The sequence below is a fragment of the Elephas maximus genome, chromosome 5, assembly GCF_024166365.1.
Source record: "Elephas maximus indicus isolate mEleMax1 chromosome 5, mEleMax1 primary haplotype, whole genome shotgun sequence".
NCBI lineage: Eukaryota > Metazoa > Chordata > Mammalia > Proboscidea > Elephantidae > Elephas > Elephas maximus.
In genome coordinates, this window is record NC_064823.1 from 53,494,855 (window position 1) to 53,521,589 (window position 26,735).

General features: G+C 43.0%; 1 protein-coding gene across 1 annotated transcript; it reads left to right on the top strand.

The window, feature by feature from the left end:
- Nucleotides 1-17,775: 17,775 nt before the first annotated feature.
- Nucleotides 17,776-23,169, top strand: C5H4orf54 (chromosome 5 C4orf54 homolog). The gene has a single exon (XM_049887076.1). The coding sequence runs from the start codon at nucleotides 17,776-17,778 to the stop codon at nucleotides 23,167-23,169; it is 5,394 nt and encodes a 1,797-aa protein (XP_049743033.1).
- Nucleotides 23,170-26,735: the final 3,566 nt, after the last annotated feature.

The window sequence follows — 26,735 nt, forward strand, 5'->3', positions numbered from 1 at the left end:
CATCTGGTTAAGCAGCTTCCAAATTGTTGATCGACAGAAACTGTGTGACATAATAAGTATTTTTCGTTTTAAGCCACTAAATTGGGGCATCAACTAGTCCACCTTCTCGGATTATTTGCTCAGTAACAGAAGAGGCAGTTGTTCAAACAGAGCTTACTGAGTGGTTTGAAATCAGAAAAGGTGTTTGTCAGGGTTGTATCTTTTCACCATACTTATTCAATCTGTGAACTGAGCAAATAATCTGAGAAGTTGGACTACATGAGGAAGAACATGGCATTGGAATTGGAGGAAGGCTCATTAACAACTTGCAATATGCAAGTGACACAACCTTGTTTGCTGAAAATGAAGAGGACTTGAAACACCTGCAAACCCTTAAGCATTCAGCCACTAACCCAAAAGTTGGCAGTTTGAATCCACCAGGGGCTCTTTGGAAACCCTACGGGGCAGTTCTTCTCTGTCCCATAGGGCCGCTATGAGTCGGAATCGACTTGACAGCAACAGGTTTGTTTGTTTTGAAGCACTTACTTGATGAAGATCAAAGACTACAGCCTTCAGTATGGATTACGTTTCAACGTAAATAAAACAAAAATCCCCAAAACTGACCAATAAGCAACATCATGATAGACGGAGAAAAGATTGTAGTTGGCAAAGATTTCATTTTACTTGGATCCACAGTCAATGATCACTGAAGCAGCAGTCAAGAAATCAAACTATGTATTGTATTGGGCAAATCTGCTGCAAAAGCCCTCTTTAAAGTGTTACAAAGCAAAGATGTCACTTTAAGGACTAAGCTGGACAATGAATAAAAAAAAAAACAAAAAAGAATTGATGCCTTTGAATTATGGTGTTGGCAAAGAATATTGACTATACCACAGACTGCCAGGAGAATGAAGAAATCTGTCTTGGAGGAAGTACAGCTAGAATATTTCTTAGAAGTGTGGATGGCAAGACTTCATCTCACCTACTTTAGACATGTTATAGGGAGGGACCAGTCTCTGGAGAAGGACGTTATGATTGGTAAAGTAGAGGGTCAGCAAAAAAGAGGAAGTCCCTCAAGAAGATAGATTGACACAGTGGCTGCAACAATGGACTCAAACATCGCAAGAATTGAGAGGATGGCGCAGAACATGTTAGCGTTTCATTCTGTTGTACGTAGGGTCACTATGAGTCAAACCGACTCAATGGCACCTAGCAACCTAACAACAACAACATTCTCCACTCACCAGACACAGGGGAGAGTTTGCTTACTCTCTGTACAGGGCTGAGCCCTAAGCAACTGGGAGAACATCAGCATAGTCCTTGCGCCAGCAGCAATGAAAGCTGAATTTTATGAAGTGCAGCTCTGCAAAGTGAGAAATGAGTAAGATTTATACACTAATAGCAAAAGGGTAAAAGTGTGGCCTAGAAGTCTATCCTGAGAGTTATAAACGTTTTTCTTAGAAGTTGTAAAATCCAGTACTCCCCACCCTCCACTCTACCACACAAACGTGTACACACAAATACTAGGCCTTCATATCACCATTTCAGATCATTTAAATTTGGTTGCATACAGCAACATAAGAAATGGAACATAGTTTATGTTTCATGTCTTTTTGCAAAAGTCAAGTACCTCACCAAAAGTCAACCAAACATTTATAGAAGAAAGACATCAAATAACAGGAATTTGAAAAGCTCAGGGTTCTAGTTGGTAAAGGAAAAATTGCCTGCCATTCTTGATAGTCAGATGGGTCAGCGGTGCCCAGATGCAGGCTTCTTGTGATTTTCGATTTGCCTAATTAAGTGCAATTAAATTAAGTGCATTCGTATTCATTAAAGTTTTTCCACAGAAACAATATCTAAGGTATACAACTCGTTCCAAAAGGACTTGTTTCAAATGCAGAATAAGAAGAGAGGTTTCAGAATGGAATTCAGGGACTGAAAGAAGTAGAGAGCCTTCTGGAATGAAATGCATTTGACTTAGGTAAATTCAGCTGCTCTGGCAATGGCTATAGGAATCAGGGAAATAAAAACGTTGTAAAATGTGGTTTTACAAATATCTTTGTTTTTATATATTGAACAAAAATGTGCACTTATATGTTGTGTTTTTGTTAGGTGCCATTGAGTCAGTTCCATCTCGTAGAGACCCTATGCACAACAGAAGGAAACACTGCCCTGTCCTGCACCATCCTCACAATCGTTAATGGTTGAGCTCATTGTTGCAGCCAATGCTGTGTCAATCCATCTCGTTGAGGGTCTTCCTCTTTTCCTCTGACACTGTACTTTACCAAGCATGAAGTCCTTCTCCAGGGACTGATACTTCCTGACAACATGTCCAAGGTATATAAGACGCAGTCTCCCATTCTTTCTTCTAAGGAGCATTCTGGTTGTACTTCTTCCAAGAAAGATTTGTTCATTCTTTGACAGTCATGCTATATTCGATATTCTTTGCCAACACCACAATTCAAAGGCATCAATTCTTCTTTGGTCTTCCTTATTCATTGTCCAGCTTTCACATGCATATGATGCAATTGAAAATACTGTGGCTTGGATCGGGCGCACCCTAGTCTTCAAGGTGACATCTTTGCTCTTCAACATGTTAAAGAGGTCCTTTGCAGCAGATCTGCCCAATGCAGTGCGCCTTTTGATTTCTTGGCTGCTGCTTCCATGGCTGTTGATTGTGGATTCAAGTAAAATGAAATCCTTGACAACTTCAATCTTTTCTCCATGTATCATGATGTTGCTTATTAGTCCAGTTGGAGGATTTTTGTTTTCTTTATGTTGAGGTGCAAGCCATACTGAAGGCTGTGGTCTTTGATCTTCTTTTGTAAGTGCTTCAAGTCCCTTTCACTTTCAGCAAGCAAGGTTGTGTCATCTGCATAACACAGGTCGTTAATGAGTCTTCCTCCAATCCTGATGCACCATTCTTCTTTGAATAGTCCAGCTTCTCGGATTATTTGCTCAGCATACAGATTGAATAGGTACTGTGAAAGGATACAACCCTAACACACAACTTTCCTGACTTTAAACCAGTCAGTATCCCCTTGTTCTGTCTGAACAACTGCCTTCTTGATCTCTGTAAAGTTTCCTCATGAGCACAATGAAGTGTTCTGGAATTCCCATTCTTCACAATGTTATCCATAGTTTGTTATGATCCACACAGTCGAATGCCTTTGCATAGTCAATGAAACACAGTTAAACATCCTTCTGGTATTCTCTGCTTTCAGTCAGGATCCATCTGACACTGGCAATGATACCCGTGGTTCCACGTCCTGTTCTGAAACCAGCTTGAATTTCTGGGAGTTCCCTGTTGATATACCGCTGCAGCTGTTTTTGAATCATCTTCAGCAAAATTTTCCTTGTGTGTGGTATTAATTATATTGTTCTATAATTTCCGCATTCAGTTGAATCAGCTTTCTTGGGAATAGGCATAGATATGGATCTCTTCCAGCCAGTTGGCCAGGAATTTGTCTTCCATATTTCTTGGCATAGATAAGTGAGCACCTCCAGCACTGCATCCATTTGTTGAAACATCTCAATTGATATTCCATCAATTCCTGGAGCCTTGTTTTTCACCAATGCCTTCAGAGCAGTTTGGACTTCTTCCCTCAGTACCATTGGCTCCTGATCATATGCTACCTCTTGAAATGGTTGAACGTCAACTAATTCTTTTTGGTATAATGTCTCTGTGTATTCCTTCCATCTTCTTTTGATGCTTCCTGGGTCGTTTAATATTTTCCCCATAGAATTTTTCACTACTGCAACTCGAGACTTCAATTTTTTCTTCAGTTCTTTCAGCTTGAGAAACGCCAAGCGTGTTCTTCCCCTTTGGTTTTCTATCTCTAGCTCTTTGCACGTGTCATTGTAATACTTTAATTTGTCAGTTTGTTGTACTGTGGGGGTTTGTGTGTTGCTGTGATGCTGGAAGCTATGCCACTGGTGTTCAGAAACCAGCAGGGTCACCCATGGAGGACAGGGTTCAACTGAGCTTCTGGACTAAGGCAGACTAGGTAGAAGGACCCAGAAGTCTAGCTCTGAAAAGCATTAGTCAGTAAAAACCTTATGAACAGCAGTGGAACATTGTGTACTTATATATAGTACATGATTATATGCATTCACATATTGTATAACAGAGCGCTATATACTCAAAGTCCTGAAATCATACTTTATGGGCAATTTAAGAAATTTCCAAGTGTAATTTTGACTTACTTGACTTTTAACATAATCACTGACTTAGGAACAACCAGTGAGTAGCCTGTGACTGCACTGTAATTAAAAAGGCCCTTCAGTGAGTGAGAAGGTCCATCAGTGAATGTCCCCTAGTCCTAAGTACTAATCCAGAGCTGACAGTTAATAAAGTTTGGTCTCTGACAGATATTGGAATTCACCAGGGACAGAGATGAAAATGAGCAACTGGGTGGTGCAAAAAGTTAAGTGCATGGCTGCTAACTGAAATGTTGAAGGTTTGAGTCCACTCATAGTTGTCTTGGAAAAAAGGCTTGGTAATCTACTTCCAAAAAATCAGCCACTGAAAACCCTATGGAGCACAATTGTACTATTATTATTATACACGTAAGTGTGTCAGGTTGGAGTCATGAGTTGGAGTTGAAGTAACAGCAATTGGTTGGTTTAGAGAAGGAAGCTAGGTCAGAGTGACTCAGGAGTGCTTTTTGTTCAGTCTATTAGGTCTTGCCCAGAGTAGTGCAAAGGTTGCTTTCATCACTCTAATTGAGAGAAAACTTAGGTGAAAAGAACTTTCAAAACTGGGAGAACATATTCCAAAGTCAGTAAGAGAGTATTTTGTGATCTATCATATTAAAGAGGAGCCCTAGTGGCTCAGTAGTTAAAGTACTCGGTTGCTAACCAAAAAGTCAGCGATTTGAATCCACCAGCAGCTCCAAGGGAGGAAGATGTGGCAGTCTGCTTCTGTAAAGGTTTACAGCCTTGGAAACCCTATAGGGCAGTTCTACTCTGTCCTATAGGGTTGCTATGAGTTATAATCAACTAGATGGCAATTTTTTTTTTTTTTTTAAACAGGGTAGCATATTAAAAGTGTGTTGCCCAGTGGCATCACTAGGGGAGCATGGGAGGTACAGATGGCATGAAGTGATACTGTTAGAGGGGGTGACACCGAAATGACTGTCTATAAGATTTTTTGTGCAGTGTTTCAGCAGAAATTTACTATTTTTTATAAAAATATCTGTGTACTTAGTTATAACAAAAAGTTTTTTTGTAAGTCCAGCTTACATGTATCAATATATCTACCAGACTAAAACTCTATGTTAATTTACTTTTTGAATCTTCTAATGAGAACAAATCTGTCTTGGAAGAAGTATAGTTAGAATGTTCCTTAGAGGCAAGGATGGTGAGACTTCGTCTCATGTACTTCGGACATGTTATCAGAAGGGACCAGTCCCTGGAAAAGGACATCATGCTTGGTATAATAGGTGGTCATCGAAAGAGTGGAAGATAGACCCTCAATGAGATGGATTGACACAGGGGCTGTAACAATGAATCAAGCATAACAATGATTGTGAGGATGGTGCAGGACTGGGCAGTGTTTCACTCTGTTGTACTTAGGGTCACTATGAGTCGGAACCCACTCCACAGCACCTAAGAACAACAATAATGTGCTCTAGTCAGAGCTGTCATTATTATCCAATTACAGTGACACTTCGGATCCCAAGATTTCATCTGCACGGGCTACAAGCATATGCTGTTGTTTTTGTTGCAGCTGGTGTTCTTACAGTCGCTGATTTTGTCAAGTTTTCTGGTGTTTTACCTAGAGTATTGTGGTAATTAGTATTTCTGAACATATACCAATAAGTTTTTTGAGAATGAAGTAGTAATTAAAGGGAAAAAAGAGTGATATATGGGAATTACAATTTACTAGTAACATTAGTACAAAAAACATTACTAAGAATTCTGTATAATCTGGTACAGGCGGAGGTCCATGGGGAGGCTGACACCATGAATTAATGCCCTGGGCAACACCAACTGTAGTGATGCCACTGGTGTTACTTTGGGGTAGAAACGGTCCTCTTGCCCATGAGTTTGCTTCCCTAGCTGCTAAGAGCACACGGAGGGGACAGTCCACAAGAGTTAGCCAGAAAAATCCTCTGCACCTACTTCTATTCTTAGAGGTTGTGCATGTGGTAAATATACAGACACCAACTCAAGTTTTATGGAAGTGGTGTATGCTTACAGGGACGAAAATAGTAGCACATTTAAGTCAGGCAGGTGCTTGGCTGGGGAATGCAATGCCGTCTTCTCAAAAGAGTCTCTGGAAGTTTTCATTTAAATGTTTTCAGCAAAATAAACTGTTACTAGGAAAACATGTTGTTAAAAATATAAGAAGGGTCTGTAAGCCTGAAATGTATCTGGCTGATTCCTCCTTCCTTGGTAATCCTACTAAGCCCAGACGCTCAGCAGAAAGTCAGCCCTCCTTGCACGCTTCATCACCCGTGGTGGCCGGCAGAAGAGGGTCACTTTCTGAGCTGAAAGCAAACAGTCTTTCTTGATTAATGACCCCTGACCTTGTAAAGACTATGTATACAGAGATTCTATTTTGTCCTGGGAGGCTCTTGCATCATATAATGGGTGATCCACAGACAACAAAGAAATTTTTTTAGAGGCAGTGACTGACTTAATGAAGTGCTGTGGCATACTCCAAAAGGAGATGAATTATAAACAAAAGTCATATATTTAGGATTTATAAATTCTGAATTTGTATTAGATAACAACATATTTAGAATTTTATCTTTGCTTTATTTAAAAAAGAATTTTTACCAAGTAAATTTATAAGATAAACAAAATAATTAGGAAATTGTTTATTGATGTTTGGATACTGTTTCTAAGCATTTGGGTGCAACCAATTATAAATGATATATTAATAATACCCGTAGGTCAGGAACCCTGGTGGTAAAGTGGTTAAGGGTTATGGCTGCTCACCATAAGGTTGGCAGTTTGACTCTACCAGCTGCTCCTTTAAAACCATTTTTGGGCAGTTCTACTCTGTCCTATAGGGTTGCTGTCAGTCAGAATCAACTTGACGGCAGTGGGTTTTTTTTTTTTTTTTTGGTTTTGATTTACCCAGAGATCATAATATTTTGATGCATTAGTTATAAATCATTCTTAGCTGTCCATTTAAGGTGTCTTATTCCTAAATAATTTTACTAGCTTCTTTCCAGTTATCCAAAAGTTCTAATTAAACTATGTACTAATTGATTTAATAATGTAGGCAAAATAGAATTGATTGAGTCGCCACTGTTTACTCAACAAAGATTCATTGTGCCTATTATGTGTCAGATCTTCTTTAGGCACTGAGGACAATATTAGTGAACATAAGAAGCAAAAAGGAAAAGAAAATCTCTGCCGTTGTGGAGGGACTAAAGCAATAAACAAGTTAGACATGATCCTTGCCTACATAGCATTTAAATTCCAGTGGAAAAAAATGGGCAATAAATCAGTACAACAATTTTAAAATAGTTGGATTGTAATGTAATACATGGGGTGATGGGATACTTGGTTATTCTGAGGTCCATTTTACATATAGTGGCCACGGAGGATCCCAGGAGGAAATGGTGATTAAGCTAAAACATGAAGGATAAGGCGGAGCCAGACTTTTAAGAGCCAGGAGAAGGGGGAAAGAGTTTTTGGGGCAGATTGATAGTTCAAGGTAGGGCAGAGTTTGCTGCCAGAGGAGCATAGAGAAAGCTGCTGAGACCAGAGAGTTAGTATGAGCAGCACTGGAGACGGAGGTGGGAACCAGATCACAGACTATGGCATAGAGTTTGGACTTTATTCTAAGTGCAAAGTAAAGAGTTTTAAGAAAAAGTGGCAGCACTGATTTATACTTGTAAAAAATTATTCTGGCTGCTGGAAAAATAGGTGGCAGAGGGACAAAGGAGGAGCAAGGGGAGCAGTTTGGAGGCCACTGTAGTCAAGGTGAGGATTGAGGGTTGGACCATGGTGGTGACTATAGAGATGGAGAGTAGGGAATAAATTGGGGATATATTTTGGAGGTTGACTTGAGAGGACTTATTAAAGGATGGAATGGAGCTTGGCAGAGTAAAAGGGAAGAACCAGTTATGAATTGATGGAAGTGCCTCATATTGAGATGAAAAAGACTAGGATAGAAATAAATTTGGCTTGGGGAATAGGAAGGCTAGCATGAACAACCAATAGTCCCCTTTTTGACATGTTTAGTCTCTGGCACCTATTAGACATCCACTAGCCACTGGGATATATGAGTCTGGAAATCAGAGGCAATGTCTAGGCTCAAGGCATATAGCTGTCAGCCATCAGCAGATGCATTCTGTTTAAAGCCATGGACTAGGATGATATTACCTTGGGGAGAATATAGATAGCAAGGAGTCCATTAGTCAATACATCTTTATTGTGAACTCACTATGGGCAAGGCATCCTGCCTAGTCATTGTGGGATGTTAAAACAAAAATAATATTAAGCCAAAAATATAAATCGATTGCAGCTTATTTAATATACCATTTGCAAATAAGGGTAACATTTTGACTAAACCTAGTATGTTCCAAACAGAAAAAAACTTCCAAAGATTCTTATATACCATTTTATTAGCATTGCCATGGAAGAAGGTTCAGAAGAGGACTGATAAAAAGCAATTTGTAGTCAGGAAGGAATTCATACAGCATTGTCTTTAAAAACACTTAAAATGGTGTTTACCCTAGTATAGCTCTAGTATGACCCTGGAGTTTCTGTTTCTTGAAACTGACTGCACATAGACAATTCTTCAAAAGAGCACCGTACTTAAGGCAAAATGGTTTTTATTAATTTTTTCTAGACCATTGTTTAACTCAAAGATGACTTTAGGAGACAGTTGTCTCAGGCTCAAGGTCCAAAGCTTATCTCAGGACAATAACAGCTTGGATGAGTCACCCCAACCTCCGTGGAACCCAACAAACTGGATTTAATGAGAATTAAAACTGTTTCTTGGAGGCAAACAGGGATGTGTAAGACAGAGTCTTTATCCTCAAGAAACTTACATTCTAGGCGAGGAGAAAAAAACACATGAAAACGAAAGTAAACATCAAACCAAGGGATGGTGTATTAATCCAGAACGTAATTACTATGGACATTGGAAAGAGGAGTCACTTTGTAATGATGTTGGTAGTCTGAGAATCATATATGAAGGTCCAGACCAAGATTCAGGGGAAATTGTGAACTTCTGGAAATTGGCTAGTTTATATAGATGTACATATATTTATTTTTCCTAAGAGAGAGAATTGTCAAATACAAAATTGTCAAATTCTCAAAGCTCTTTGTGACTGAAAAGAGACTATTAAGGGACAAATTTCCATAGGAGATAACTTTTATCTCAGTTTTAAAGGATTGTTTAATTTATGGAAGGAAGACTGAAGAAAAATTGACTCCTTAGAATTATGGTGTTGGCAAAGAATATTGAATGTGTCATGGACTGCCAGAAGAAGGAAGAAGTAAGTCTGTCTTGGAAGAAGTACAACCAAAATGTGCCTTGGAAGTGAGGATGGTGAAACTTTGTCTCATGTACTTTAGACATGTTATCAGGAGGAACCAGTCCCTGGAGAAGGATATCGTGCTTGTTAAGGTAGAGCGTCAGTGAAAAAGAGGAAGACTTTGGATGATACAGATTGAGGCAATAGGCTGCAACAACAGGCTCAAACATAGCAAGAAGAATGGTGTAGGACTGGACAGTGTTCCGTTCTGTTGTATATAGGGTCGATATGAGTCAGAACCTACTCCCCGGCATCTAACAACAACACAGAGAAGGAGGAAGGATATTTCAGGGAGTGGGGAGAGTGCAAGATGTGAGCAAATAAATATTCTGAGACAGAATAGTGCAAGGCCTACTTGGAATGGTTTTAGATTTGCATGATTAGAGCAAGGGATTTATACAGGGCAGGGAAGAAAGTGAAACTGAATAATAGGTGAGGACTGAAATGTGGACAAATTAAATGAAAAGTAAGGAGATTGGACTTTCTCCTAAAAAAACATAAGGAATTATTCTGTTCAGTTAAATTTTAAAAAATTTAAAAAATATGTAGCTTCTGATATGTATAAAGCAGTGTGGGGTGTCCTGGTGGGGAGTGGGAGATACACATGTAGTATGGTTAAAATGTCCATATATTATAACAATAAAAAAAAAGAAAAAAGAAATTTTTTTTTACGTAAAAAAAATATAATTAGTATTTATTCAGTGTCTGCTATGGACAAGACTCTGTTCTAAGTGCTTTAATGGGTTATCTAATTTAACCCTCACAACTCTAGGAGATAGGCACTCTTATCTCCATTTTCTAAATGAGGAAATTGGGGCACAGGGAAGTTAAGTTACTTGTCCTTGGTTGTAGGGCTAGGAATGGTGGGGTCAAACTGGCTCCAGTGCCTGGGCTCTGAACCTATACATTGACTCCCCTGGAATATTTGATTTGGTGCTGCAGTCAGAGGTGGCTGTGTTCCAAAGATTCTCACTCTGGGGGTATTGGTATCTCTGGAGATGCCCTGGAGTTTACCAAGTTTGTGAAGTGACAAAAAAAAAAAAAAAAAAATTGCACATTTTTATAAACTAGTGATTTTATTTAAATATTAGAAAAAATACTTATGAAAATAGATGTGGCTATATGATGGACTAGGTTGTAAAAAATCACATAAATTTTTCATTAATTTATTTTTGTTGTTGAGAATATACACAGCAGAACATACACCAATTCAACAATTTCTACATGTACAATTCGGTGACGTTGATTACATTCTTCTAGTTGTTGCAAGCAATCTCATCCTCCTATTCAGAGTTGTTCCTCCCCCATTAACATAAACTCACTGCCCCCTGAGTTTTCTACCTAATCTTTCAAGTTGCTGTTGTCAGTTTGATCCCATATAGATAGATCTTACAAAAGCACAATGCTCAAGGCAGACATTCTTTACTAGTTAAGCTAAACCTTTGTTTGGTTTTAAGAAGACTTCAGGGGATAAAGTTCAAAGTTCAAAGATTATTTCAGGGCAGCAGTTTCAGGGGTTCATCCAGACTTCATGGTTCCAGAAAGTCTGGGTTCTATGAGAATTTGAAATTCTGTTCTGTGTTTACCCCCTTTTGAGCAGGACTCCTCTATAGAACCTTTGATCAAAATGTTTAGTAACGGTAGCTGGGTACCATATTTATTTTTTAATAAATATATTTGTATAACACGCTTATAGAAATATGTACAAAACATAAGCATACAGCTATGTAAGTTTTAACAGAATGAACGTGTCAATGTAACTACCACCCAGATGAAGACAGAAAACTACAGCACTCTAGAGCTCCCAAGTGCCCCTTCTCTAACACTATTTCTGAAAGTAACAACCTCTATCCTGACTTCAGCTACCATTAGTTAGTTTTTCCTGATTTAGATCCTTTTATAAACGGAATCATGTTCACTTTGCAGCTGGCTTCTTTTCTTTAACATTATATTTATGAGATTCATTCCTATTATTGCTTGTGGCAGTAGTTCATAAAATTCACATTCACTATTAAGGTAAAGCATCACACCATAAAGAAAGTATCTGCTTTTCTTGGGAAACATATCCCAATTTTTTTGAGAGTGTGAATTTACTTTTCTCTTTCCTTTTAGACATCTTGATGAAAAAGTTTGAAGAAGCCCTGAATTTAGGGCCAGGAGAATTAGATTCTGGTTACTCTTTCACTAAACATTAGCTGTATGACCTTGGGCAAGTCACTTAACTTCTCCAAACTTCAGTTCCCACGATTATAAAATGAGAAAGTTAAGCTAAAAGGCCTCTTTGGTCTATTTATTATGAATTGTCTTTGCTTCAACTTCAATCTGACCAAGCTTATCTTATGGAAAGTTTACAAAGAAAATGAAATTTTTCCAAAATAAAATTACTTTTTTCTATTATAAAAGAAAATCATATTTGTTGGAACAATTCAAACAGTGCCAGGTTGCTTAAAGGAAACTTTAACAACGTACCTGTCTTTTTGTTCAGTCTTACCATCCCTGCCACATAGACGAAAATAATGTCAGTTTGGTGTTTATACTTCCATAACATTTTCTATACTGTTAAAACTCTGTGTTCCTTAAATGATGTTTGTTATTGATGTCTTTTTAAAAAATGAAATCATACTAATATATTTTATTCTATGGTTTGATTTTCATGGAATTTTTCTCAAGGTTGGTACATCTGCTCCTCTTCATTTGAATTAATGTCTGCACAACAGTCTGTAGTATGCATGCGTTGTAATCAACCAGTCATTCTCTACTGATTGCTGTTTAGATAATTTCCAATTTTGGGCTATCACAAAATGCTGCAGTAAGCACCCCTGTACATATATTATTAAACTGTAACGTTTTTATCCTATATGATAGATTCTTAGAAGTTGTATGTACTTCAATTTTAATAGCTAGATTGTCTTCCAAAAAGTTGTTCTAATTTGCATGTTGGTAGTTAAGTTTTGAGTAGGTTTGAAGCAAAAGAAGAAATGAGATCTTAAATAATTTTCATGATTATTCAAAATATTCATAGAAAATAGAAAGCTGAAAGATCACTAATGTATTGAGTATATTTTTACAGGTTTGTGTTTGAAATTGCTGAAATTGAAATCAGATATGTGGGGAGAAGAAAAATTTCCAAAGTAAAACAATAACAGAAGCATGATTTTAGCTCCCAAAAATGCAGTACCAAGAATTAAAAGACAAAAAAAATGAAATCATCTCAAAATAACAGAAAAAGCCATTTATGTGATTCTATAGGCAGGCATCTGAGTTGGTTATTTAAATTCTGTTTCAACACCAATCTGGCAAAGCTTACAAAAAGTTGTTAAAGCCTAACGTGGCATCTTCTCTGTCCTGCACTACCAGGCTGGGGAGGCCCCCTTACCGACTCTTTCCTGTGGCTCTGCATCAAATGTGCTAGGATAGCAGACAGAGGTCTTCGGAAAGATGGGCAAAGATTTAGAGTTAGGCTGTTTGAAGTGGTCAGCATTATATAACAAAAGATATGCTTGTCTGAATGATGTTTCACTTTGAGGCTGGTTTGGGAAAGGTAATTTCCCTATATGCAGTAAGATCTGAAAATCCAAAACCCAACAACCTCCAAATTCCTCAAGAGCAAACCAGAGGGCGGCTATTGTCTGGGATTACAAACCAGTGGCCAAAAGAAAGAAGAAATAGATTGGGGTTGGAGTCAAGGAGGGTAAAAGATCTAAGAGAACATTCAGAGCAGAAGCAGAGTGAGGGAACCAGAGAGAAGTGACCCTTTGATATACATCCTGAATCAAGGGGAAAAGCAAAGACTATTTTCACCATGTCTGCTGTCTGCATGCATATTTAAGTTTCTGTTAGTGAAGTTTATTTCTGGTGGTGGACTGTTCTTTCCTGTCCTTGCAGGTTTTAAGGGCATAGCTAAGAGGTTGCATCTACAATGTGTGTGGCATGATTCTGCAATAACGTGCTGTTCTTTGCACAAGAAGATAATGCTACTTATTCATCCTCATGGGACATGCTGTTTTCTACTCACAGGGATTGTTATACACTAATCCTCCCACTCCATTTCCTTGGACTCCATGGTGACCAGCTGGTCCCGTGTGCAGGCAGCTGGTTGTGACTGTGGAATGGCTAACTGGCCAGCAGTGGGGATGACCCTCTGACCTCCACCTCATAGTCTGGAGGTCTTGAGTCACTCAGAAATGGGTTTCAGTCAGGGCTCCAGCACATATTGGTTGTCAGACATCATGCAGCCCACATGTCTTCATTCAGCCTCAATTTTTTTTTATCCATGAAATGGGAATAATAACTTCTCTCTCATGGTATTTCTGAGAGAATGAAATGAGCTAAAAATTTAAAACATTTCCTTCAGTAACTAAACAACTAGACACTCTTTGGCCCCCCAGCAGAAACGATAATACTATGCCTTTCCTTCATATGTAATTCTTTGTGTGCCTACTTGGGTCAGGAACAGAAACGGCTGGTCATATTCTAGTCATTCATTGGTCAGTGGCCAACAGAAAAGCTTCCTTCACTTCCATGTGTCTGAATATGTGTGCAGGTGTTTAGGGAAAGCCTTACATAAAGTTTAAGGTAATCAGAGAATATCCCTTTCCCATCCCATCCTAGAGAAACCTGAGAACGCCTCTGATAAATTCTTTGCCCGGCTCCATATTTCAGAGGAACTCGGAAATGGGAAGTTTAAATAACCTATCTAGTTTGAGTTTGAATTTAGAACTATCTCTTCATTTCCAGTCTAGTAGTTTATGTTTGATAATCTGCTCTTCCTTTTGAATGACCTATTTATTTGTTTAATGGCACTGTCAGAGGCACTAAATATAGCTATGTCCATTACCAGTTGATGGACAGTCTAGCTTTCATTCTTAATTACTTTAATCATGTTAAAGGTTTACATACTATGATACGTCTCACAAGACTTTAAGGGAATGATAAGAAACTTTCTCTGAGGAGATAAAAATAATGACACTGAATCATTTCCTTTGTTGCTCTTGGATTCCCATATAAAGTTATCAACTGAGCAGACCTTGCCTAGTATAACAAGTGTGCCTGCTTAACATTGGTTAATGCTGGTGACATTAGTCACTGTTAATTGCTCAAGAGTTGAGATCAACTAGGAAATCACTGAGCTCATCTGTAAAAAAAAAAAAAAAAATGACTGTAGTCATTAAGAAATAAAAGGCTCTACAGGTACTAAATGACTGCAAATTATTTTGACAGAAATGACAGTATCTCTTTTCATAGTAACATATTCTGATGCAGACTTTGAAAAAGCCAAAAGGCAGGCAGTTCGGGGTTCGTAATTGTTTGCTATACCCTACAATTGGTCATTATTTTTCCATTTGTGAGGGTTTTGTTTTTTCTTTTAATAGAGTCTGTCCTACACCAAATTCTAGATTTGTTTGAGTTTTAACTAGAAATTGTAGTTTGAGGTAAATCCAACTTTTTGGAAATTGATATTATTTGAAAAAGATTTCCCTTCAGAATTTAGCCTCCACTAGCATTCACTTAGTTTTAGCATTCACTTAGATAAAAGCGGTAAAGGAGCCAAATGGCTATTTTTTTGATATAAGTACCTCTTTCAGAAAAACCCTCTTTCTTTGCATCTTGGGGGCTTTGGTTATAGGAACTTGCTTCTGGGAGATCAAGGACTTTGAAGGTAGTTTTTCTGAACTTTAGGCATTAAGCAATTATGCTTCAACTACACTCAGGACACATGACCTTCCAATTTTGTAGTTTGTCAACTGCAGTGAGAAACTCTGCGGAAATCTGTTGAGGTGTCATGACAGACAGGGCCATATGGAAAGTGTTGGAAAAATTCCGCCTTAGACTAAAATTGCCTTGATGGGCAGAGACTCTACCTTCTTCAAATTCTATTCAGCTATGGGCTGTGTATGCTTCACAGTGTTCGAGGGTTTACTGTCCAAGGCACCATCAGTCTCAAAGCAAAATTAAAACGGGACACTCAAAATACTCTGCTTGCCTGTAGAGCCAACTGTATTTTGTTTCCTTTTGTTTATAGGGTCATTTCTTTAATCCCCAGGTATGTAACGTGTGCACAAGTCCATTATATAGGGAAAAAAAAATTGTTACTTGGTTGTTTGTGGTTATACAGATAAAATTGCTTAGTGGATAAGTTGCTTCTTTCTAGTTAGCCATCTGGGTGCCATGTGGACACAGTATTTGAGCGTGGGAGTCAGCAAGACAGCACAGTATACTGGTTAAGGTCCAAACTCTGGAGCAGACTGCTTGAGTTTGAATTCTGGCTCCATGATTTCTTATCATCTCTGGGCCTCAACTTTCCCATCTGAAAAATGAGTATAATTGTACCTAGCTTGTAAGACTGTTAAAAGGATTTAATAAATCAACACTCGCATGTTAAAAAGTGCCTTAGAATAGTACCTGCCACAGAGTAAGCACCATTTAAGTCTGAATTGTAGTTATTATCATTAAGAATCTAAAATTTCATGCCATTAAATATGATTCTCCATAACAAAAAAGTGGATTGCAAAGTTAGCATATTGGGAAATCTCTTTCTCTCCTTGTCATTTCATTCCCTTCCTCTCTCTCTCTCTCCCTACTTCTTTCTTTTTCCCTTTTTCTTTTGTACTCTTCACCTGGTTTTCTGGCTTTATACCCACATTTTGATTCTTGATATTTCCAGTCTTTCCTTATGTTGAGTTTCTAACAGTAGTGCTGTGGGGAGGAAGCAGTTGTGGGGAGGATAGCCGAGCTGTTCAGTCCGTATCCCAAATACAAGAAGGTAGATCCTTCAGCTTTTAGTGGGCTCCCACTCCATAGCTACCCACATGCATTTCAGAGGAAGGAAACATGTTTTCTGTGTGGGGGTGGCATTCATGTTGCAAGGGGATGGATAATGGTGTTATTTTTGTTCCCCACAAATGTGGATGTTTAAAATAGTGCTTTATTCAATGGCGTAAGTGACACATAGACTATGTATAGTGCTGGAATTGGGCCTGGCAGGTGATGAGGCCAGATCTCAACAAAATCAAGAGTCGTGGGTCCCCACTGAGACTGGGATCTGCTCTGAGGACGGCCAGTACAGAACCCCCATCTCGGGCTGCCTGGCAAATTCGCTTGCACAACTACTGAATTGTCTGAAATGGCTGTAGCTCAGAGCCAGTGAACGGAGATTTTGGCTTCCTTTCCATGGGGCATGCCAGCAGGTCACATTTCCTCTCTGAACCTCCCTCCAAGCCGCACTGTACTCATGAAGGGTAAGCGCATTCGTTGTTCTTTGGTGCCTTTGACTCGGTGCCCTGCAGGGCTGGAATTCAGCCAGGGAAACTGAACTGCGGGGCTGCAGCTGAGGCTATATTTACTTGGGGGTTTATTGTCTTGCCACGGTTTTACAAATTTAGGGAACTTTTTTTTTGAGATTTACTGGCTATTATAGGGATTGGAAGCAGTGTCATTTTTGCCTCAGATATGCTCCTTTTCAGTGACTATAAAAGTTTATTCAAAGTTTTAGGTTGCTAGTCTTTGAAAACTGCCCTTTGTTCTACTTTGAGTTGACACAGTAAGGATTCTAGAAGGGATTCTTCCTATTTTTGTAGCAAAGAGATTATGTTTCATAGAGTGTCACTTGGGGGGGGGCGGAGCTGAGATGGAATATTTTATTCCTATGAGAAGTTTTTGGAAACCCTGGTGGCAGTAGTGGTTAAGTGCTATGGCTGCTAACCAAAAGGTCAGCAGTTCGAATCTACCAGGAACTCCTTGGAAACTCTATGGGGCAGTTCTACTCTGTCCTATAGGGTTGCTATGAGTTGGAGTCAACTAGATAGCAATGGGCTTTTTTGGTATGAGAATTTTTATTGTCAGAACTCATCAAATTTGGTTTTCCATGGAGAAAGAAAATAGATTTCTGGGCGAACATAAAGCTACTACCTGTAAAAGGGAAACTTTAAAATATTTCCAGAGTATCCTTGATTTGAGATACAATGCAGAACTTAAATGCTACCTAAGAACAAGGGAAAAGACCCATTTAGTCAGAGAATTGGAAGTGCAAGATGTCAGGGAGTAAGGAGTAATTTCAGACTTCCTAGACATCTCTCCTATAGATTACATAAAGCATGTGGTTGATCTGAATCAAAACCCACATGCCTCCTCCACCCACAACCTTCTTTTTTCATCTCTTTAGAGCCTCCTCTCTCTACCCTCAAGTGTGGTTTTGGTATGACTAGGGAATGGACACTAAAAATATTTCTGGAATGACGTGACCCTCTCTCACCCCACCAGGAAAGGAGCAAGGCTGCACAAGAAACAGCATATGCTTTCCCTTCATTTCTGGGAATCCCAGGGTCGACCTGCAGATGCTGCTCCTTCCGTGGCCAATGGCATTCAGATTCATAGCTGCGGACAGTGCCAGGCAAACAACTGGGCAAGACAGCTCGGCTACCGGACGCTGGCTACAGTCTCGGCCACCGCAGCAGCCCCCCAGCCATATCCCACCTCTGCCACCCTATCCAGGAGCCTTCCCATCTCCCTCAGGCTTGTCCCGGCCCCGCCACAGGGGCTGAAGAACTTGGAGGTGGTGGCAGCGGCAGCTGTGGTGCCTACAGCCTTGGGGCCAGTCCAGGCACGTGGGACCCTGCTTCGGGCAACTCTGTGGCCCCTTCAGGGCCAGAGAAAGACCCAGGACAGCCCCAGCGCTCACCACTGCCTCTTCCTGTCGGTGAAACCTGGGCAGGGGCTCAGAATGCAAGCCGCTACTCCTGAACTGATGTCGCAGGTCAGACTGACGGAGGCGGGGGACCGGGTGAGCGGAGCTCCAGACAACCCAGAGCTAAAGCAGCAGCTGCGGCCACTTCCCGAACTTTCAGCTTCCTCCCAGCGAGAAGCGAAATATGTGGAAATGTGTGCTTCCGCTGGAGTGCAGAGGCAGAGTCCTCGGACCATGAAACTTACCCTGGAGCACCGTCCAGGGGATCAAAGGGCCTCTAGGAGCCCCAAGGAAAATGCCAGTGGAGCCCAAGATGAACCCGGGGACCAAGAGTCCAAAGCTCCAACCCCACAAAAGAATCTTGCTCTGGCCGAACTCTCCAGAGCTCAGCTCTCCAACACTGACGAGACCCGCAACCTCTCATCTTCTCCGTCCTCCTCCTCCCCGGTGGACAGAGCAGAAGAAGGTGGCCTTTCCAAAAGGGATGATACCATTACATCCCCGGAGGCTCTGGCCACCTCCTCTTCGTCCTTAGGCTTTGAGAGTGACAGTGGTGAGAGCGAAGTGAGCTGCCAGCCCAGGGAAGAAGGGGGGGAAAAAGCAGGAGGTGGGGGGGAAGGAGTAGGGGGAAGAAGGGGAGCAGGAGATGAAACAGAGTGCAGGAACATTATTGCCAAGTCCCAAGGCAGCAGGGACCCCCCCAAAAATGAAGAAGCTCACTACATCACCACCCACGAGATCCAGCTGAGTGAGGTGGAGCAAGACATGGATTTTGACGTGGGGCTGGCCTCCCGCTGGGATTTCGAGGACAACAACGTGATCTACTCGTTCGTGGACTATGCTTCCTTTGGTGGCAGTGACGAGACCCCAGGAGATGTCACCACCCCAACTGAAGAGGACGACGACAACAGCTGCTACCTCAGCACTACTCCCAGCACCAACGCCACCCGGACGCCCAGCCCCACCAGCAGTGATCAGGCCCGCCCCAGGCCAGACAGCAGCGGTAGAGACACGAGCAGCACGGAAGTGGGCAGCGGCCCCTTGGACAGTGATCCCACGCCCCCACCCACTGGGTCTGGCACTGCCATCCTGCGTGAGCCCTTGCCGGAGCCCCCGGAGGCAGCTTCAGGGGCAGCAGGCGCTGCGAGCAGCTGTGGGAGTGTAGCAAGCCAGATCCTCCTATCAATCAAACCGACTTCCCGGGCTATAAATGAGCCTAGCAACGTGCGTGCAAAGCAAAACATTATTTACGCTGCCAAGCATGAAGGCGACATGAGCCTCCGCGTCTCTACAGCTGCTGAACACAAGTCAAGTTCACAGAAGCAATTCCCGGCTGCAGCCGTGGCTCAGGACCATGCGAAGAAATTCATTGCTGTCCCTGCTCGCCTGCAAACCAGGTGCGGGGCCATCCGAGCGAAGGAGTTGGTGGACTACTCCAGTGGAGCCTCCAGTGCCGTGAGTGAGCTGGACGATGCTGACAAAGAGGTGCGTAACCTGACTTCCCGGGCCTTCCGGAGCCTTGCTTACCCCTACTTTGAGGCTCTGAACATCAGCTCCCGGGAATCCTCCACCACGCTCTCCGAAGTCGGCTTTGGACGCTGGTCGACTTTTCTGGACTTAAAATGTGGGGGTGTTGGAGCCAGGGTGGAACAGAGTCTGCTCAGGAGCAGTGCAGCCTCAGTGGCTGCAGGTCTGAGGAAGGGCAGTGGGGCCAGAACCACCGCAGACCAGCTCTACATCCAGTCCAAGAAGTCCCAGACCAAGGCCTTAGAGTTTGTGGTCAGCAAAGTGGAGGGGGAAATCAAACATGTGGAGACACCCCTGTGTTTCCAGAAGCCCATCCAGACTGGCTCACGTGTGGTCACCCTTCTCGAGCCTGTGAATTTATGCAGTGAGAGCAAAGCCAGTTCATCTGCTGGACCTTGCAGAGGCACCAAAGGTTCCAGCAAGGGCCAGGGGTCGGTGTACATGGATGATGGCTCTGAGACCTCTGAAAGCAGAAAGTCTGTCTCCCGGAATGAGGGCTCCCAGAAGAAGTCCAAGTTTGCTTCCAGCCTACTCAAAAATGTCATCTCCAAGAAGATGCAGCGGGAACACGAGTTCAAAATGGAGAGGGGGGAAGTGAGAGACACATCCCACAAGAGCCTTCCCAGCAGCTCTAGGGAGGCAGAGGGCCCTCCCGAGAAGCCACGGGAGACAGGCCTACAGAGGCAGAGTTCCCGCCACTCAGAGGCGGGCTCCGAGTACACAGTGGTCAGCGTGTCTGATGCAGCTGGGGAGGGGTCCGTGGTGGAGACCAAATCCCCCATTTTCAAAGCCAGTGCTCCCCGGGAGAGCAGTGTAGGCCCTGGCAGGAATTTTGCAGAGGGAAACACAGAAGTGTGTGAAATTAAAAAGAGCGCCTCAGAGACTGTCAAGGGTATCTTCCTCCGAAGTCAGAATAGCGCATTCCGATCATGGAAGGAGAAAGAGGCGGACAAACGAGAAGAGAAAGCCCCCATTGGCAAGCTGAAGTTGCCCAAGGGGGGTGACTGGAGGGCTGACCTCGGGGAGATCTCTGCCAGCAAGTCCACCATCATGTCTCGCCTCTTTGTCCCCAACATTCAGCAGACGCCCAGGGACAAGCAGCAGGGGAAGCAGGCCACCAAGTACCCTGCTGCCCAGGCCACCTCCACAGCAGTAATTAGGCCCAAGGCCCCTGAAATCAAGATCCGACTGGGGAGTGTGCAGCAGCCAAGCTCAGACTTCAACATTGCCAAGCTGCTCACGCCCAAGCTGGCCAGCAGCAGCACCTCCAACCTCTTTAAGACCATTGAGGACAACAGCAGGGTGCAGCACAAACTCTTCCGTGGGGACAACCTGGAAAAAGTGCCTCAGTTCCAGGTGAGAGATGTTAGAGACAAGTCCAAGGCTCAAGGCCCCCTCCACCAGGTGAGAGATGTCAGGAAACTAATCAAAGGGTCAGGGGACAGCAGTGACAAGGGCAGTGTTACCCCAGAACAGGGGCTGACTGGGCCAAAACCCAGACACCTGGCCGCTGCAGCTGGTGGGTCCAGATCTCTGTCCCCGATGGTGATTACATGCCAGGCTGTAGTGAACCAGAGGGAAGGCAGCATGGATGGAGAGCAAAGGGAGAGCGTGAGCAAAGGTGGCAGCAGCAGGGTCCTGAACTCCTCTTCCCCAGAAGGGACAGTCTTGGTTCATAGGGCATCTGGCAGACTGCCTGTGGCCACCATTGCACCGAACAAGTCAGAGCAGGGCTCCTACCTGCCTGTGCTCAAGATTGTCTCCAAGGCTTCTGCCCAGAAGACCCCAGAGAAGCCCAAAGAAGAGGAGGTCAGGGAGGAAGGGAAAGCCCCAAAGCCAGCCCGAAACGCCCTGGAGAAGCTGACCGCTGCCGTGAGGTCCATGGAGGAGCTGTATAGCTTCAACAGGAATGAGTGGAAGCGCAAAAGCGATCCTTTGCCCTTGATGACTGATAGCCATGTCCTGTCACTCATTGCCAGTGAGGAAAGGGAAGGGACAGGGGGTGCTGAGGGAGACACCGACAAGCTGGCCAAACGGCTGGGGGAGGTGGAAGAGCGGGGTGCAGGAAGCAAAAGCGGTGTGGTCCTGCGTGGGGCCCCCATAGAACGTCTGCAGCGGAGAAACTCCAACCCAAGTGCAGAGAGTGTATCTGCCCGAGCAGCTGCCTTTGAGAACCTCGCCAGAGAGAGGCCACGTTCCCTCTATATTCCCCCAGTCCACAAGGATGTGGAGAGAACACCACCCCTGCAGCCCCTCCCACCACTCCCCAGCAACCGGAACGTCTTCACAGTAAGTGCCAGCAGCACCCAGAAAACTGGGGGTGTCGCCGGCAAATTCCCACAAGGGCCTTCTCCGGAAAGTCCTTCAGCAGCAAAGGGCATCAAATCACAGGGACTCCGGTCCCTCAGGATCTCTCCAGCCACCAGGGCACCTCCTGATGAGTCAGCCAGCAGGAAAAGTGGCAGTAATTTGGAGAAGGGCAATAGTGACTGTGAGAATTACCTGACTATCCCTCTTAAGGGAAGCCCTGTGGTGGGGGAGCTTCCTGGCAGGCCTAGGGCTGGCAGGGAGGGGCCTCCAGCTTCCTCGGCTACCACTCTCTGCAGCTTGCCCCCACTGAGCGCACGCAGTCAGGTCCCTAGTAGCCCCAAAGGCTCCCAGGTCAGTGGAACCAGCCGGCCAGCTTGGCGTAGCAAACCTGACACCCCTCGGGAGACAGTAGCTGCCCCCACAGGGCCACAGAGCCCTGAGCATCCCCCTACCGCCATTTACCACCAGCAGACACTGCCCTTTGCCCTGCAGGGTACCCAGCCCCAGGTCATTTGCTTCTCCCCTCCTGGCATGCCTGCCCCAGCACCTGCAGGTCCAGCTCCAGTCCCCACAGACCCCTTCCAGCAGCCACAGCCTCAGCAGACCCAGCGCAAGATGCTCCTGGACGTGACAACCGGTCAGTACTATCTCGTGGACACACCAGTACAGCCCATGACCCGGAGACTGTTTGACCCTGAGACGGGGCAGTATGTGGATGTGCCCATAACCTCCCAGCAGCAGGCCATGGCTCCCATGACCCTCCCCATGCCCCCCTTGGCCTTAAGTCCCGGTGCCTATGGACCCACCTACATGATCTACCCTGGGTTTCTGCCCACGGTGCTGCCCACCAGTGCCCTGCAGCCTACCCCAATTGCTCACACTCCAGGGGGCAGTGAGCTCTCTCCCATCACAGCAGAACCCCCCGGCAAAGAGGCAGCTGTGACTTTAACGGAGGCCCCATACTTCATGGCCTCTGGTCAGTCTCCTGCCTCCTCTTCCTCTTTGGCTCCAGCAGCCACATCCCAGCTTGTGGGGGCCAAGGGCTTCGCCCAGCTGCATGGCAAACCTATCATCAGCATCACTTCACAGCCACTGGGGCCTCGGATCATTGCCCCGCCTTCCTTTGATGGCACTACCATGAGTTTTGTGGTGGAACATAGATGACTCGCAATCACCAGAGAGCAAAATGGAGCAGCTGCTGGTGAGTGGCTTTTACTTTGATAAAGTTTAAGGGATTAAGAGCAATCCTGTTGCTTCATGTTTGAAGTGGGGGATTTACAGCAAGGGTGGCTGGTCTCTAGAAATGGGCATTTTGGAAAACTAGAACAAAAACCCATTCAAATGATTAAGAAGCTAATTTTCTTAACAAGTTTCCTTCTCTTCCCACCCCTCAGTCCTCACAGCCAATCTTTCCCCTTTGACCTTTGCAAATTGCCTGAGTATTTTTTCCACCAGAGTATTTTTCCTAGGCAGTCAGTTTCACCTTTGGCGATAGGTTGGTGAGGAAAAAATGAAAAGCCGGTCTGGATTTTGTGGAGCCTCACTCCTTGTTCCAGGCCAGACCAGCGACAGGAGGCATTGAACATCCTAATAGATCATCGGAAACATGGCTAATCTGTTTGCTCCTCAGAAGTAAGGGAAGTCAAAGATAAACATTTTCTTGCTAAGGAGGTTTTCTAAAATCTGCAGAAATGCTTCTCTCTCTCCACCACCTCTCCTTCCTCTTGAAATGTCTTGTACAAAGAGACTGTATATTTTAAGCTCTCGTTTTTCAGTTTTCAGATGATCAGAATACTTTTTATTAGGGTGAGTCCAAGGTCTTTAATGTATTGTGTACACATACACACACACACACACACACACACACACAGCCTGACCTCTACTCCAAGGGTAGATACCTGAGCTGTAGCTGCTCCTTAGATGAGACGGCTATGTCTGACCCAGTCTGTTCACACTGAACCATTGCAGTCTGCTGCTAATCCCCTCTAAGAACTCATTTTCATATTTTCTCTCTTCCTTTTAGAAAGAATCAGCTTCTATTCTTGCCCTTCTCTAAAGGAAACCAGATAAAGTGGATTTCTGAGTTAGTCTATATTCACAGACAGGAACCTCTGCTATAAATATAGTCCATAGAACTTGATAGGAAAAGTGAGTTTGGCTTGTCTGAACCAGGACACATGAGGTCAACTGCACAGGACAAGGGGGAAGGTGGCACAAAGGTGTCAGTGCTGTGGGGACAAATCTGCTCCTCACACTCCTGATCTCTTCAGACTAGGAAAGGTTGAGATCACAAACACTTCTAGGGCCTTTTCCCTCCTTGTAAAATCATAATGAGCCAGGAAAGGAAACAGGGAGAAGAGAAACCCTTTCTATGCTTATATGAAAGAAAGAAGCTGTTTCTCTTGCCTATGAATTCCCTGAAAAGCAATAGACGAACTTTTTCTTTGTACAGCCCAGAGCCTTAAATTAGGAATTAGGATGATTGGATTAGAGTCACAGCTTCTTCTTACCAGCTGTGTGATCTCTAGTGACAAACTCTCTAGCAGCACTCATTGTGTCACCTCTAGTGGGGACAATCATATCTACCCTTCAAAGTTTATCTGAATGTCACATAATGTAATATATGTAAAAATATACTGCAAAAGATAAATATATTTTTTCAAATGTAAGGAATTGTTACTGGGTATTACATTTGTTGGACTGCAAGACAATGTTAGACCACTGTTCAAAAACCCTTCAATTCTTCTCTCAGAATTCAGATGAAAGCACAAACTTCATTTCACTCGCACTCTAGAAATGGGTTATTTCAACTCTTCCTCTCCGTAGTGCAACAGGCTCTGTGATGACGACGATGATAAAAGAGACAGAAAGAGAGCATGAATTAAGGATAAATAATACATCTTTTGTTTGGGGCAGAAAAATACAGAAAAAATTCAATGTGCGCATAAAGGAGACTCAGAGAATTCGTTTTTAGGGGGAAAATAGTAGTCTACAGGCAAAAGAGTTTTAATCTTCTTGACAGGTGGTATGCTTACCTAAAGCTATTTGGCACCAGCTAATCCTGTGGGGCCTCTGTGTAAGCTGGGGAAGGTGCAGAAGCAAGGTGAAGGGAGGACAGGGAGGAACCGGACACAGACTCCCTTAGTGTCCTCTTAGCAGCTGCCTTTGGCCTTTCTCTGGGCTGCTGAGTCTGGAGAGATTAGGCTTGGAGTAGTTTCCACCAGACACAAACATAAATCTGAGCTTTTAGCATTCAAATCTGCCTAGTTTTTTAAATAATTTTTCCCTTTTGAAGGCACAACCTTTATTTTAGTAAACAACCTTAAATGTGGATGGAAAGGGAAAAACTGGTTTCTGAATTTCAGGAGACTGGTCAGAAACTAAAGACTGTTTGTATGTAGGCAAAATTCTAGCTATCCAAACTCAGATAACTAATGAAAATCTTTTAAAACTCACTTTCCTAAAAACTCTATGCCACTTTCCAAAGAAAACCCAACATTCATAAAAAAGAAGTGTGTCGTTCTTTTCCTGGTGTGAAAATCTTTCTTCAACGCTGTTCAGATACATCGGAAAATTAAATTGTACACGCTCGTTAATCAATTGATGCTTCTGAGGACAGTCAATGTGAAAAGTCTTGGAAGATGGCTTCAGTTCAACAGTTCCTTGAAAACCAGACTTAACCCAGAGAATTCCCATGAGGTGGGGTAGGGTTTTATGTGCCACTTCAACTGAGAAGTCATATAAATAAATGATTCGGTCTAATCACATTTATTGGAGGAGAAAAGTGGAACTAAGAAAGAAACGGTTTTCCTGAGGGCCCACACCATGCTCCCTGTGGGCTACTTTTTATGCTTCTTAGTGGGATGCGTGGAGCAAAGGAAGGCTGGCTGGGAAGGCAGAATGGGCTCTAAACTGGCTGCCAGGTCACCTGGGATCTACTCCCTGGTTACAACTGGCTATTAACTATCAATATTTCAATTTACCTCTATGAACACTCACAAAATGAATGTTTGAACTGAATTTGAACCCGTTCATTCAACAAATATGAATTGCACACCTACACTGCGCTAGACACCGTGGACTCTGTAGTGGAACAATAAACCCAAATATGACCCGGCACGGTCCCACAAGCCAGGAGCCCACATTCTCGTAGGAGGAACAGAAAACTGAAAAACTAGCACTCAAGCCCTGTCATAACCTTTAAGATCCCTTCCATCATCTATTTTTAGCATACGGGGAGTTTTGCTTCCCCCCTCCGGTATATCCTTGTGTGTAAACAGCTACTGTGATCTCTTTCTGATCATTCTCTTATGAATTTTCATTTATTTTTTGCATTTATAGGTGATTCCAGCTTCTCTCTTCCTGTGTTCAGTATTCCAGTACTTTACGCATTTTGCTACATTACAACCCATCTAAAAAGATACTAGTGTCATTTTATTATTATTTAATAATGACATAGCATATCTCTATAAATGCAAAAGGCTGTTCATAGTCAGATGCCTAGTGACCCTTGGCCAGACAGCCACAACAGTAACCCATTTGCAACAAATTGGTGTGCTAGCCACCCAAGTTGCCAAATATCATTACTTTCCCCTTTTGTGAGATCCTACTCTGTTTAATTCATTAGGCCCCTTTTGTTTGCCTGTTTTTGTTTTGAAAGTCATTTCTCTACAAGATTATTGATGTCTTAAAAAAAATAAGTTATTTTAGTTTTGTTATTGTTGTTGAGA

Coding starts and splice junctions, on each gene's coding strand:
- C5H4orf54 (XM_049887076.1), top strand. CDS start 17,776: ATGCTTTCCCTTCATTTCTGGGAATCCCAGGGTCGACCTGCAGATGCT.